The 15644-nt window shown below is 42.9% G+C and overlaps 1 protein-coding gene across 2 annotated transcripts; it reads left to right on the top strand.

The window, feature by feature from the left end:
• The first annotated feature begins 330 nt into the window (after positions 1–330).
• On the top strand, positions 331–13504 carry LOC124017039 (RUN domain-containing protein 3B-like). 2 transcript variants are annotated; one of them, XM_046332390.1, is made up of 10 exons: positions 331–534; positions 6190–6305; positions 6422–6555; positions 6953–7038; positions 7150–7239; positions 7327–7407; positions 7533–7713; positions 8076–8233; positions 11630–11733; positions 11820–13504. In XM_046332390.1, the coding sequence occupies exons 1-10, from the start codon at positions 440–442 to the stop codon at positions 11963–11965; spliced, it is 1191 nt and encodes a 396-aa protein (XP_046188346.1). In that variant the 5' UTR covers positions 331–439; the 3' UTR covers positions 11966–13504. The 2 variants fall into 2 exon arrangements, with proteins under 2 accessions (XP_046188346.1, XP_046188347.1); XM_046332391.1 differs by lacking the exon at positions 331–534 and adding an exon at positions 1275–1401.
• The last annotated feature ends 2140 nt before the right edge of the window (positions 13505–15644 follow it).

Genomic DNA, 15644 nt, shown 5'->3' with positions numbered 1-15644 from the left:
ATGAGCACAAACCAATCTGGGACCAGGGTATGTTTAGTGTGAAACATTTTCATTAAACCTTTTAGATGGGTGCAGATGTAGGAGAGAATAAAGTACTTTTTTATACTATTGGGATGCACACATAGAAAGTCTCTTCGTGTCCCAAGACCATCGAGGTTACCATCAGTAGCCTAATTCGCTCTAAACAGGAATTTAAACCGCTCAGACTTCCCAGCACTTGGTTTGGGCGTTTTAGCACAACCCCGTGACTGTTTCTCTCCAAATTACTGGGTGAGTTCTGTTCATCCACCTCCCTCTTGCCCTATACGTTGACTTTCAACAAACGAGCGAGCGTGCTGGAGTGACGCGCACTGTTGAACCCAACCTGCTGATTTAAAAGAAACAGGGACAGCAAATACTGGGCACCTACGCTGGGGAGATACGACTAACTGTGGCGAGGATGGCGTCTCGTAGCCTGGGGCTGCATGTAGCTCGCAAACAGGACGCTGCCAGAAGTGGAGCTGTGGAGAGGAGGAATCTACTGACTGTCTGCAGGTAAAATAATGCTCGGCTTGATTGTGTTAATTTACTAATTGGTGAGATGATAAATGACCGCATTCTCACGCGACTGGTGATTTGTGTGTGGATGCTGTTGAAGACCGTAGGGTAATTGGTGGCATAGGTTATATTTCTAAATAGCGCACATAACCGACCATAACCGTTTACATTACAGTATTGATTGTGTTATATCGACATGAACTGTAGCCTATAACGCCGCACTAGTTCCGAGGGTTCTCCAATGGTCACACATACACACCAGTCGCCGCCACCTATGAGGCTTAATCATTCATGGAATCACAGTTACCTTCATTAATTAGGTGCCCAACTCAATACCGGTATTGTCTATAGATTTCACATGAACGAAGGTAATTCAGCACACAACTATGAATTGGCACGGAACTGTGATTCTCTTAATTTATTAATCTGAAGTATCATGCTCTTTGAACAGTATACATAAATAGTTTGGTGGGTGCTTATATTTGTCCTATTTCACACATGTACAAGTGTGTATTATACGAAAGTGTGTGTGTGTGTGTGCGTTTTAGATGTCGTTCTCTGTGGATAACATCATGCTGTTGCACGCCCTATCAAGTATAGCTCCATCAGACCCAGCCGTATGCCCCCTGTGGTTCTAGTGAAGAGAGATTGGATAGATGAGATATATGCTACATACTCTCACTCAATCAGTAGCCACGTGAGCCCCTTTTTGCTGCTCCCACACATGACTACTGGTGCATCACCATTAAAGATCACTGCTATCAGAACGCAGGGAGTGGGCATTGTATTCGCATGTCCCCAGGGCTGCGGTTTATTTTCATGGCGAGGTGGTGTATCTCATCTCCAAGACATGGTTAGTGACAGGTGAGGAAACCACAACCGAAGATTTGGCAGGCTTTGTTTTCCCTTTCTGGTGTGGCTTTTCACAACCTCTGTGTCAGTTTACTCCAGGAATGTCACTTTTCTAAAACATTTAATGTGCAGTTCTTGTGATATTATTTAGTTGGTTTGGTGAACTATGCTCACGTGATGAGTAACCTTGCCTGATTCCCGAAGACTCATGTTCGCTCACTAAGCTAATGCCTAGGCTTTCTCAGTGAGATATAAATCGAGCGTTTGGGACTAAGGTTCTTCTTGCATTTTGTCCAGATTGAGTTATTGACAGCCTTGTTCTGTTCAATGTTCTCTACCTATACAGTAGTCTAAATACCCCAATTCATGTTAAGTGCAACAGAATAAAATTGCAGACACCTTTCAAATGAATGAGGGGTTGGAACTTTAAAGCCAATTATCTCAGAATCATCATTTTGCAGCTAGAGCTTGGGACTATAAGGTTCTCAAACTCTTAGTTGATGTATGCAGAGCACTTGGGTTCAATATACGTTAGTTTATAGTGAGCAACTGCTCTAGTCTTAACCATCGCTTTGGGTCATCAGGACCGACTGCCTGAACCAATGATCTGAATAATGAAAATATACATCCTGTGGAATGAGTTCAGATCCAATCAAACACTGCTGCAGAACATGAATAGATACAGTTGATTGGTTTCATTGATTTAATATGCAGACAAGGCTGTGAAGTTCCTCTGTGTCCTCATCACTAAGGAATTATCATAGCCCACAGACACCAATACAGTCGTGCATCATCACTTGGTGTGGCAACTGCTTGACGTCCAACCGGAAGGCGCTAGGTTAGTGCATAAGGCCCAGTTCATCCCTGGGGCTGAGCTCTCTGCCTCCAGACCCTCTATACCAGGCAGTGTCCGAGGAAGACCTTAAAATGGTCAGACTCCAGCCACCCAAGTCATAGACTGTTCTCTCTGCTAACGCATGGCAAGTGGTACCAACAGAACCCTGAACAGCTGCTAACTCCAAGCCATAAGACCGCTAAATAGTTGGTCTGGGTAGCTATTGGTTAACTATCTGCATTGACCCTTTTTGCACTAACTATGCTGCTGCTACTGTTATCTATCCTGTTGCCTAGTCACTTTACTCCTACCTATATCTACATGTGGAACTCCATTACCTCGTACCCTGGACATGGATTCAGTACTGTTACCCCGTGTATATCACCAAGTTATCCTTTACTCATTGTGGATTTATTCCACGTGTTTTTTGTTTTCCCTCTCTCTGCATTAAGGGCCCGTCAGTAAGCATTTCACTGTTAGTTTACACCTGTTGTTTACAAAGAATGTGACAATTATTTTTGAATGTCATCTACCATGCTCTGGGAACTGTCATTTCTAATTACTGCTGGGGGGGGGGGGGATGTATAAGGACAACCGTAACCGTTTTACGTCTGAACTTGATGAGGATTCAGTGGTACACAGGGTAGATGGGCACTCTTAAGTTCTCCTGAGACGTCTGAGCACCTGTCTACATGTCATCAGATCTATGTGTGCCTAAATGCCGCCTTAGAAGTGGAGGAGTAGGCCACTAAAAGCATCTGGTGACGCTTGCGGTGTTTATTCTTTCTCTCTCGGTCTCTCCTCCTCCTCTCAATTCAAGGGGCTTTATTGGCATGGGAAACATATGTTTACATTGCCAAAGCAAGTGTAGATGATAAACAATAAAACATTTATAGTAAACATTACACTCACAGAAGTTCCAAAAGAATAAAGACATTTCAAATGACATTGTCTATATACAGTGTTGTAACGATGTACAAAAGGGAAAATAAATATGGGTTGTATTTACAATGGTGTTTGTTCTTCACTGGTTGCCTTTTTCTTTTGGCAACAGGTCACACATCTTGCTGCTGTGATGGCACACTGGTATTTCACTATGTAGGTATGGGAGTTAATCAAAATTGGGTTTTTTGAATTCTTGGTTGATCTGTGTAATCTGAGGGAAATGTGTCTCTATGCTCATACATTTGGCAGGAGGTTAGGAAGAGCAGCTCAGTTTCCACCTCATTTTGTGGGCAGTGTGTGCATAGCATGTCTTCTCTTGAGAGCCAGGTCTGCCTTCGGTGGACTTTCTCAATAGCAAGGCTATGCTCACTGAGTCTACATAGTCAAAGCTTTGCTTAAGTTTGGGACGGTCACAGTGGTCAGGTATTCTGCCACTCTGTACTCTCTGTTTAGGGCCAAATAGCATTCTAGATTGGTCTTTTTTTTTGGTTAATTACTTGACACATTGGAAATAATTATTTTGTTTTCTCGTGATTCATGATTTCTCGTTGGTTCGAATTGTGTTGCTGTCCTGGGGCTCTGTGGGGTCTGTTTGAACAAAGCCCCAGGATCAGCATGCTTAGGGGACTCTTCTCCAGGTTCATCTCTCTGTAGGTGATGGCTTTGTTATGGAAGGTTTGGGAATCGTTTCATTTTAGGTCTTTTTTTTTCTTCTGGATTTTGATAATTAGCGGGTATCGGCCTAGTTCTGCTGTGCATGCATTATTATGTTTTTAAAAAATGCTGTACACTGAGGAAATATTTGCAGAGTCTCAATTTGGTGTTTATCCCATTTTGTGAATTATTGGTTGGTGAGCAGACCAAGACCTCACAACCATAAAGGGCAATGGGTTCAATAACTGATTCCAAGTATTTTTAGCCAGATCCTAATTGGTATGTTGAATTTTGTTCCTTTTGATGGCATAAAGGCCCTTCTTGCCTTGTCGCTCAGCTCGTTCACAGATTTGTGGAAGTAACCTGTGGCGCTGATGTTTAGGCCAAGGTATGTATCATTTTGTGTGCTCTAGGGAAATGGGTGTCTAGATGGAATTGGTATTTGTGGTCCTGGCGACTGGACCTTTTTTGGAACACTGTTATTTTAGTCTTACTGTCAGGGCCCAGGTCTGACAGAATCTGTGCAGAAGATCTAGGTGGTGCTGTAGGCCCTCCTTGGTTGGTGTCCAGAAGCATTAGATCATCAGCAAACAGTAGACATTTGACTTCAAATTCTAGTAGGGTGAGGCTGGGTGCTGCAGACTGTTCTAGTGCCCAATTCATTTATATGAGGTTTTTCAACGCCGATACCGATCAAAAAAGCCATTGCCGATATTTGTTTGTAATAATGACAATTACTACAACGACTGAATGAACACTTATTTTAACTTAATATACAGTGTGGGGGGGGGTATTTAGTCAGCCACTAATTATGCAAGTTCTCCCACTTAAAAAGATGAGAGGCCTGTAATTTTCATCATAGGTACACTTCAACTATGACAGACAAAATGAGAAGAAAAAAATCCAGAAAATCACATTGTAGGATTTTTAATGAATTTATTTGCAAATTAAAAATTTCTTATTGTGGGAAACTTGTGGAAGGCTACCTAAAACGTTTGACCTAAGTTATATCATTTAAAGGCAATGCTACCAAATACTAAATGAGTGTATTTAAACTTCTCACCCAACTGGGAATGTGATGAAAGAAATACAAGCTGAAATAAATAATTCTCTCTACTATTATTCTGACATTTCACATTCTTAAAAAAAGGTGAAGTTTTACTATGATTAAAAGTCAGGAATTGTGACAACAAGTTTAAATGTATTTTGCTAGGAGTATGTATACTTCTGACTTCAAACTATATATATCTGTGAGACTCTGTTAAGGTCAGTAATAAAGTAGTCTAGGGATAAGCTATAGGTGTACCTACTGTAGGAGTCCCCTTGAAGCCTACCATTGACTATGTACATACCATACCCAGTGTGCAACAGAGCTGCAGGAATTGTGACCTGTTTTTGTTGTGCCTGGGGGGGTATATGGGGGAGGGACTTAAATAAAATATATAACTAGGCAAGTCAGTTAAGAACAAATTCTTATTTACAATGATGGCCAAACTCGGATGACGCTGGACCTAGGGGTGTGCTGCCCTATGGGGCTCCCAATCACGGATTCAAACCAGGTACTGCAGTGACATGCAGTGTCTTAGACCTCTGCGCCACTCGGGAATGCTGTCACCTCCAGGTAGGTGTTTGTCCCCTGTGAGCTGAGGTGTCCGGTTCTGGCATTTAGGTCGCCACAGACTAGTACATGTCCCTTTCCCTGGAAATTATATATTTCCCCCTGCGGGATGTCGAAGCTGTCTTCATTAAAGTATGGGGATTCTAGTGGGGGAATTTGGTATGTCTCCCTCTCTCTGTGTATGTAATGGAAAAAACTGAAACCTTAATGCCTGTCCTGTTTAGAGGAAGCTTTATCTGCCCAGTCACCCCACTGCCACTTAACCTGCTACTGTGTGTCTGCAGTACAAGAACCACAGCACAGAGATGACTGTTGCATCTCTGTCTGATCAACATGGAAATGAGGCCATTAAAGACTACTGCGATGCATCCCTGTATTCTAGAATCAAGTCATTTCCTGCGTTTGCTTCATTCCATTAAATCTCCTCGGTGCTTAATAACCTAGACACTAATTAGAGTATCTCTGGTCAGGAGCCCTATCATTGTTGTCATGCCCCACAATCTGACCTCTGTGCAATCTACCTATATGCTTATGACAGTGATTAAACAAAGAATATATATTTTTTTGTATATTGTCAACGCTCCACTGATAGTGTGCAGTAGAGATTGTGTTTTCTAAAGCCTATAATTAATCTGTTCAGTCAGATCTCCTCTCCCTAGAGTCACATTTAACAGCATGTCAGAGAGAAACTCGCTGATCTGGTTGGAACCCAGTGCAGACTCCGTTAACTGTGTGTGTGTGTGTGCAGGTTTTCAGTGAAGACGTTGCTTGACCGCTCCTGTTTAGACACGATAGACGACTCCTCTCCGGAGTTCACCAACTTCGTCTCCATCCTGGAACAGATCCTCAGTCACAGACTCAAAGGTAGAGTAACACACCACCACATGCTAAAAGCCCTTCTCATCTGGACCACTGCAGGGTTGCTGGGTTTTGGAGTCAATATGCCACCTATAAATGTAGCTCTCGCTCCCTCCTCCCAGGTCAGACTACGTGGTTTGGTTATGAGACTCATCGTAGTTTCTGGGATTATGTGAAAGCAGCCTGCAGTAAAGTCTCTCCTAGCTGCATCCACAGCATTGAGAGCATGGAGAATGTCCGCTCCTCCAGAGCTAAGGTGTGTGTGTGTGTGCACGAGAGAGAGGTTGTTGGTTACGCTGGAAAGCCTTGAGCCATGGACCTTAATGATAACAAATATTCCCATGGATCTAAAACGCACAACTCTCTCAGCCTTTTCTGATGAAATTACACAGAACAAAAGACAGCTTTGTTCAGAAGCTTTAAACAATGAATACTGTAGTGTTGTCCAAGAGAACGCCACAGCTCCAGCACACGCACACGCACACGCACACACACGCACCCATGCATGCACACTTGCGTGCAGGTGCACGAACTCAATCAGCTGACTGTGGCTAAGTAGGAAGGGCAGCATGTATTTGTATTATGTCTGTTTTAAAGAGATACTATGCAGGTCTGATGTATAATGGAAACTTAAGAACTGTGTGTGTCCACAGGGTCGGGCGTGGATCAGGCTGGTGCTGATGGAGAAGAGGCTGTCTGAGTACATCTCCGCCGCCCTGAGGGACTTCAAAACCACCAGGTCTTTCTCTCTGGGACACACACAATGGCAATACAAAACACCAGACTGAGTTGAGTATTGGGTTTAGGTGTTCTGAGGATGGATCTAGTGTGTGTTTTCTATGTTGTGTAGGAGATGGTATGAGGATGGGGCCATCATGCTAGGTGAGGAGGCGGGGCTGCTAGCAGATACACTCATCGGTCTCAACACCATTGACTTCAGGTACCTGTATATTATTTATAGTGTTGCTGAGTCAGAGCTCAGGTTATACAGTAAAGGACTCAATTAGTGTTTTCCTCTGGTGGTTAGCTTCTGTCTGAAAGGGGAGGGGCTGAATGGAAGCTGCCCAGCGGTGATTGACTATACGCCTTATCTGAAGTCGTTTCAGAGGTATGTGGGAGTCAGTCTTTTAGTCCTTTACCTACTATTATGTACCCTTCCCCCTGTATGTGCCCTATAAGTTGAACTCCTACATCTGTAGTACCCTCTGAAGTGTGCCCTTTCCCCCTGTGTAGAGAGAACAGCATCAGCAGTGATGAAGAGGAGTTTAGGACCCTGGGGAGCAGCGTCAGCGAGAACACCACCCCTGAAAAGATGGCCGCCAGCTCTGCGGAGGCCATCTTAACCGAGCAGAGCAGCTGGGTCTGCAGGTGTAAACGACTTGAGCAGAAATACCGCATGGCACTGGAACAGAAGGTAACGTCTCAGTGTGTGTATTGTACGTGTGTGTGTGCTGCAGAACACTGTATTGCACTGTAGAATGCAGGTGTATTTGTGCATGAGACACTGAGACTGAGGTGTCTGAGGAATAATTGGAAAGTAGAAATCAAAATGTCAGGCTAACTGTCAGTGCTCTGTTGAGGAAATGTGCTCTCTTGAGGAAATGGAAATGCACACAGCTTGATATCATTCATTCCATCCTCACCAGAGTACAAATCTACAGAGTACAAAATAGGTCCTCCTTTACCAAAACAAAAATCTTCCCTTTTTATCTGTTTTGCTACGGCAAAAAAATGTAATAATGCAACAACTCACGTGTGTGTGTGTGTGTGCGCCAGTGTTATCTGGAAGAGATGGTTCGTCTGAGAGAGGCCCAGCTGTCTCAAGTGATTCCTCAGAACAAAGCTCTTCAGCAGAGACTAACAGACACACACCTCTCACACACACTGGAGAAGGAACAACTAGAATACATCGTACTGGAGCTCCAGGACCAACTGTGAGTTTGTATCTGTGAGTGGGTGGAATGACCAGCTGTGAGTGACATTTTAACCACAGTGAGAGGGCCAGGGAATGCAGGAGTAGTGCACACAGCTATGTCTTACTATACTTGTGAGGACTTCTTGGAGACCAACAACCTTAACTCCTAAACCTAACCACTAATTCTAAGACTAAAATAGTTATTTTCACAAGTGAGGACCTGCAAAATTTCCCCACTTTTCTGAGGACTTATACTTACAGGTATAGGAAAGTGTGTGACAAGGTTATTTGAAGTTCAGTTAGTTTTCTGATCCACTTGTCCTTTTCATTTAGTTTATTTTATGAAGAAAAAATATATATATATTTTTCGTTTTAGTGTTAGGGACAGAATGCCACTATTGGCAGTAATACATAAGGTGATGGGTCAGGTCATGGGTTAACCTCTACGTGATCGGTGTGTATAATGCCATGTTAATACCATGTTATTTTTTGAGGAGAGTGCCCAATTATGAACTTGAAAATGTGTTAATAAACCAAGTAGGCACATTTGGGCAGTCTTGAACAGATATGCTATGGTTCATTGGAACTGTCTAAAACTTTGCACACGCACCGCTGCCATCTAGTGGCCAAAATCTAAATTGAGCCTGGGCTGGAATAATACATTATAGTCTTTCTCTTGCCTTTCAGAGATGGTTAAAAAAAAAAACTTTTTTTTTTCTTTTGTATTTGTATGATCTCTTACCAGATGTGTTATTCTCCTACATTTTCACATTTCCACAAACTTCAAAGTGTTTTCTTTCAAATGGTTTCAAGAATATGCATATCTTTGCTACAGGCAGATTTGGGTATGGGGGGATTGATCCTTATGAGGTTTTTAAGTTAGGTTTAAAAGTAGACACGGTAAGATGATGTAGATGCACCGTGTACACAGTAGTAGTGTGTCAATTTCCACAACTGAGCATTGGAGCGTGAGGCTTAACTTCTCTGTTTTGGTCCCGTAGCTACCATGTTGCATCGTGCAAATCTCAATGGCTGTGTTAGAGAGGATCACGTTTGTCAAGCCTTTCAAAGTGTGTTGCATTGTGGGAGAAAAATGGTCTGACTTGCACCTACATGTCAACTGCTTGAACATTACAAAAAATGTGATCAAAGGTCATTGACTGCAAGTTTCTGCTCTTCACCAACTTAATTCTGCAGCCATCGCCTGTATTGTGGGAAGCTCTATTGCCAACCAATCATCAGGGTTGTTTTGTTTGACCCACGCGAACGTGACCAAAGACATGACTGAAACGGGAACCATATAAATAGATGTGCTCTATGAGCCTCTCTCACTAATTGATAGTGTACATTGTACAAGGATTTCAGTTTGAGTGTGATTTGGGGATTAGATGTTTATTTAGACATTATAAAGAAAACATTTTATAAACGATGGCAACACTGCCATGTTGATCTGAGCCTTGCTGTTGGAAAACCACAACTTTCAGCTGTCGCAGATGCATTTCCCGACTTCACTCCTCGACTTTTGCCTGCAGTCGGTTGCTTTCGGCCTTACCACTCAAACGCCCCCAATATCTGCTGTGTTACGTTCCCCAGTTTGTGTTGTAGTTTGTGTATTTGCACGTGTGGCTTCCTGAAATCCCTCAAGCAGCTGATTGGTCGACTTCATGGCTAATTGGAGAGCTGACCCCGCCCCCTCGTCAAGACACTGCTGTCTCCAATTACCCATTCATTCTGAAGCTATATAAAAGCCAGTGTTCAGGAGGTAGAGTTTTGCTGGGAGGTCATTGCAGAGATTTTGCTGGGAGGTCATTGCAGAGATTTTGCTGGGAGGTCATTGCAGAGATTTTGCTGGGAGGTCATTGCAGAGATTTTGCTGGGAGGTCATTGCAGAGATTTTGCTGGGAGGTCATTGCAGAGATTTTGCTGGGAGGTCATTGCAGAGATTTTGCTGGGAGGTCATTGCAGAGATTTGTTATGTTTTGTGAGTTTGTTGCTCAGATAGAGCTTATTTGATGTCCTTTGTTTGTTTCTTAGTTTGTTTGTGAAATTGTTTAATATTCTGTTTCATTTGTTCCCAGGGGGGAAGGGGAAGGCACCTAGGGAGTTCTTAGGCAAGAGGCCCGCGGGCATACATATACCCGTAGCATATTCGCTGTCTAGGCACACTAGGTAAGACCTGGGTGGACCACCCCTTGTATTTTGGTTAGGGCACCAGGTGGTGCTAAATTAGGTAAGTAGTGGGTAGGCAGGTAAGATAGGAGGGGGGGGGGGCTTTGAGATTTACTTTCTTTGGTTCCGTCCAGCCCCTTTTCCCCATATTACCGTGTAAAGGAATAAAGTCCTTGTAAACGGTACCACATTCTGCCTGTTGTCATCCTTACTCACGTCTACAGTCCAGACCTCTTTCACCTCACGGAGAGTTTAGTTGTAGCAGGGTGTTGCGTTCCCTCTTCATAGAGGCGTGCGTAACAGCGGTGCTGCTCATGGCGCCATCTTGCTGAATCTACCTTTTTAAATATTAATGTGGCCTGTCAGATTCAGAAGCTTAAAACCCCATTGTATTTTATTTGAGTTCATTTTGGAGTCAAAGATAATAGTTTGAGCGTAACTTTTAGTTTTTCAAAACAGATTTGTTCATTTTATTTAAGTTTATAGTTTTTTCATAATTTGTTTGTTTACTGTATTAACCTTGGTGTGATCATCATCATTAATGGGGTGAACACTTGGCCTGGGTGAATCATCATCATCATCATCATCATCATTAATGGTGTGATCAATTTCATCTCTTCCTTTCCACCTTCTGATCAATATTTTAATTTGGGTTGTGAGGATTTCCTTAGCTTTCCAAATGCTGGTGTTGAAACTGCAGTCATCTCTCAAACCAATAATCAGTCAGGGGTATGGATTTACAGACACAACAGGGAGGTGGTGAGGAGAGATTACAGAGAGACTGGGGTATGTAGCATATTTTGGGACAGAATGTTTCAGGAACACAATAGGAGTAGCTAGTGTCTTGACAGTATAGGTTTGTGTGCGTGTATATTTCATCCTACTCAAGGATGGTGCTGAAGAACCATGACTTGAGGTCCAGACAAGAACTGACTGCAAATGTGACCAATCAGTGGCCAACGCTGTTGCCTTGGATACCATGCTGTACAGGAATAGGGTGGGGCAGTGGGAGGAGTATGTAAACGGGGATAAATTCCTATTCCACAACTTCCTCACTTACACGCAATAGTATGGTTTTATACGGTCCACCCAAATGTGGTGACACAGTGTGTGTGTATATATATTTTATTTATTGTACCTGTGAAGAAAATATGAATTTTAACATTCCAAATGGTTATTCCAATGTAGCCATCACACTATTTGGATGCATCCAGAGAGTCCACTCTAATGTCTCTGTGTTCTACAGGAAGAATTTCCAGAGTCTAGAGCAGCTGTCCCAGACCTCTCTGGAGCCCTCACACACACTCAACCTGGACACTAGACCAACCAGCTCACACTGGCACCACCATGGTGTGTGTGCATTTCTGTGCTCTCCCCCACTACCAATAAATAATAGTCATTTTCTATATGTGTTAACCCCCTCTTCTGCTCCCTAGGGAAGGAGGACACCCCCTCTCTGATAGGTCTGTGTGGGTCTCTGCAGTCAGTAGCCAGCAATAAGTCCCTGGCCAGCCTGAAGTCCAGTGAGTGTCTAGCCAGCCCCACCACAGAGATGACCAGTCCTGACCTCACCCCGTCCTAGAACCAGAGACCAAGAGATCCAGCACATGGTTTGGAGAAAGAGCCAGATTTGGATCTTGGAATTGGAACTCAGCCTTTTTGAATAACATTCCACCCCCTCCTAAACCCAGAGATTTAACTTCGTCCCCAGGCTCAATTGATGGATTTACCAGGGATGCAACACAGGTCGTAGAATCATACAACTGTGCATAGAGATGTATTTATTGATATTTCTATGACTAAATCACATGGAATCTGGATCCAGGAACTCCAAGTTTTAAAGAAATATTGAAGGAACTCATAGCTCAACATGGGAGCCGCAGTCAATCATTTGGAATTTACAACCCGGACTGACCCTGGAACCAGCGCTTCAGTAGTCAGTCCTTCAATGTAAGCGCAGAGCCGTTGGAAAAACCAGGACTGTATTGACCAGGACCGACCACGTTTGTTGTATATCTGCACTGATGAGAAAACAACTACAGAGTTGAAAGCCAGTTCCGGTAGGTATACTGTTGTCACCCATCTTATGTGTTCAGATCACTGCAGACCAAGGAGAACGCCACTTTGACACTATTGGGATGCAGACCTTTTGTGTCACTTAAAGGACTCCTCATGATGTAAACATGCTCTGCATCCCAGAGATTGACAAAACTTGAGGAATTGCTTTCTTTAGGATTTATTTAGGGAGGGGAAAGGAGTGAAGGTTGTGGTTTGTTTCTCAAGTGTTAAAGCCTGTAGACTAGTGGTTCTGTTCATGCCTCATCAACTTGCAGGTGTTGTTGTCCTGTTACCCTGGCAACTTAAGTTAGCTCTACTCTAGATGGCCGATTGTGGGTCTGTCTCAGCGGCCAAAAAATACCTCAAAGAACGGACATTTAGGTATTGTATTCCTGCCAGAGGACTGGGCTATCCTCATTATTTATAAGTCTTTAATGTAATCATGCTTCCATGTTGGAAGGGCCTTGAAATATCTAGAGGAGAACAGTGTTGCTTTTATGTCTTCTGTTTCTACGGTCAATCCTCTGGTACCTTGTAGCCATAATCGTATTATTGATGGCATTGAATGTATCTCATAAACTATCAAAATAAAGTCACACTCCATATATAAACTCCCAGTAATTTATTGGGTATTTATCAACGTTTCGGCATCACTGTGCCTTCAGACCTTCAGGCACAGTGATGGCGACACATTAGTAAATACCCAATAAATTACTGAGTTTATATATGGAGTGTGACTTTATTTTAGCTTATTTGCCATTAGTCAGCACCTCCACACAAACACATTTTTCTAAAGGGTGTGCGCCAGCAAATTGTTATTTTTAAATTGACTAGCTCATCCACAATGCGTTTTGGATTTAACCACACAGTATTATCTTTGTGTCAAAGGGTTTGTGTTCTCAGGAAATGTTTCCTGTCCAACAGGGTTAGTTTGAACCGTTTGTTTAGGTTGAACATGATAGTCTGTATTGGGGTTTCATGTTCTGTCTCTGACTGCTTTGAGATTTATTTTGATCAGAGGCATGTGGGGAAAGTGTTCAGGGTGTGTTCTGTCTCACTCTCACACACAGTTAATTGTATTGCGATATTGCACATTGATTTATTACTTTGATTTTCTCCTGCTAATTTGAATAAACTACTGTACTAAACAATATTTATTCTTGTTTTTTAAATTTGTATTCTGTACCAATGTTTAGTACAGTATCTTCATTCTCCATGTAGACATAGATCTCCATGTTTTACCCCTACCATGCCCCTAGTGTTAGAGCGGGATGTAACGGTTAACCCAGCAGGCCCCGGTCCAAAATAAAGTCCCTGACAGTAACATTAAACTAGTGTTTAATGACCTGTTCTGTCACCACAGGGCTCAAATTAAGCACAGTAAATTACAACTTACTCCAGCAGCTACTGAGGAGTAGGAGGAAGCTCCAGCAACACATATATTTAAGTCCCTGCTCACTAAACAAGACTAGTTCTCAGCTGTTTGCATCAGACTAATATCTCATTTTTAGAAAATGGCTTAGTGTCCCCCCACTCTCTCTCCTTAAGGAGCTGTACTGTCTCACATCAGTTTACATAGCAATGCCCATTTTACTGGCTTCACACACACGGATCTCTCATATCTATGTGTATCTGTTCTGTAAGATAGTTTGAGTCCTGTGTCTTCTAACTCCAACTGCAAAACTATTCATCAACACTGTGGTAAGAAAGCTGCTGACTAAACCAGGGTGAGTTTTCACATTGAAAGTAACCTCCAAATGCCATTAGGGGGTGAGGAAAATGGCCTCCCAGGCATCTGTCCCAGAGAAGGATCTCTCCTGTCCTGTGTGCTCTGAAACCCTCAAGGAACCTGTTCTCCTGTCCTGTGGCCATAGCTGCTGTATAGCCTGTCTGGAGTCATACTGGAAACGGATGGAATCATGAATGTCCAGTGTGCAGCATAAAATGCTATAAGGATTTGATGTATATTGCTCTGAAGAACCAGTGTATGCCGGGTGAGAACGTTTCAGCTAAACATGTCTGCACAGCAAGCTACTCACACTGTTCTGTCTGGAGCATGAAGAGCCGATCTGTTCGGTGTGTGAGGGTTCAAGTAAACATGACACACACGAATGTATCCCAGTAGATGAGGCTGCTCTGGATCGCAAGGTACGATACAAAATATCAACTAACATACACAGTACATTCACTATAACAGGATCATTCTCTCCTAGCAAATGTCTAGTGCAGAAGAGGTCCTTATTACATTCAGCTCTCCTGTCGTACTTATACAGCCTGTATGTTCTCTTTAGATTGATCAGAATGTGATGTTCTCATAAATCCATCCAATTTTGCATGCAATCATTAAAAATCGCAGGGTAAATGAACAAATCCCAAAGAAGTTAAGCTCTGCTGTTTCTTCAAAGCTTTGTTTAAGTAATGTTACAATGCAATATGAATATTGCATTGTATCAGAATGATTTTTTTTTGTTTCATTTGGACTGAGCCAAAAGGGGTCTCCTAAATGGACATAAATATTACCCAGAAATTACGTAATTGGACAAACACCTTCCTACGACTGAGCAAAAGCCTTAAAATAAGGATTGTGTGGAAGTTGATTGTTATATCATGTGTATATGAACCATAGAGGCAACACTCAAGCTAACCTATTTTAATTTATTATTTTACCCCTTTTTCTCCCCAATTCCGTGGTATCCAATTGTTTAGTAGCTCGGGAGAGACGAAGGTTGAAAGTCATGCGTCCTCCGATACAACCCAACCAAACTGCACTGCTTCTTGACACAGCACTCATCCAATGTATCGGCGGAAACACCGTTCATCTGGCAACCTTGGTTAGCGCGCACTGCGCCCGGCCCGCCACAGGGGTCGCTGGTGCACAGCTGGTGCTGCAGTACAGCGCCCTTAGCCACTGCGCCAGCCGGGAGGCCCCCCAAGCCAACATTTTAAGTAAACAATAAGTAACGAACGTTCCATACAGCCTCCTAAACAGTATAATGTTTTGAAAAACCTTTCAGATTTATATGAAATATAGTGTAATGCCTGATGACAAACTGTCTCTAGAGCCAGGCTCAGACAGAAAATCAGATTCAGGAGGACTTTGAGAAACTTCACCAGTTTCCACGATATGAAGAGGCAGCCAGGATGGCTGTCCTGGGGGAGGAAGAAGAGGATGAAGAAGATAATTGACGATATGAACAGAGAGC

This window comes from Oncorhynchus gorbuscha, unplaced genomic scaffold, assembly GCF_021184085.1.
Source record: "Oncorhynchus gorbuscha isolate QuinsamMale2020 ecotype Even-year unplaced genomic scaffold, OgorEven_v1.0 Un_scaffold_141:::fragment_3, whole genome shotgun sequence".
Classification (NCBI taxonomy): Eukaryota; Metazoa; Chordata; class Actinopteri; order Salmoniformes; family Salmonidae; genus Oncorhynchus; species Oncorhynchus gorbuscha.
The sequence above is the reverse complement of the archived record's forward strand: the minus strand, read 5'-3'. Positions and strand labels throughout refer to the sequence as shown.

Excerpts from the sequence above, each read along its gene's own strand:
- LOC124017039 (XM_046332390.1), top strand. The coding sequence starts at position 440 with ATGGCGTCTCGTAGCCTGGGGCTGCATGTAGCTCGCAAACAGGACGCT. Across the intron at positions 535-6,189 it reads AATCTACTGACTGTCTGCAG|GTTTTCAGTGAAGACGTTGC; the intron begins GTAAAATAATGC and ends GTGTGTGTGCAG. Across the intron at positions 6,306-6,421 it reads CCTCAGTCACAGACTCAAAG|GTCAGACTACGTGGTTTGGT; the intron begins GTAGAGTAACAC and ends CCCTCCTCCCAG.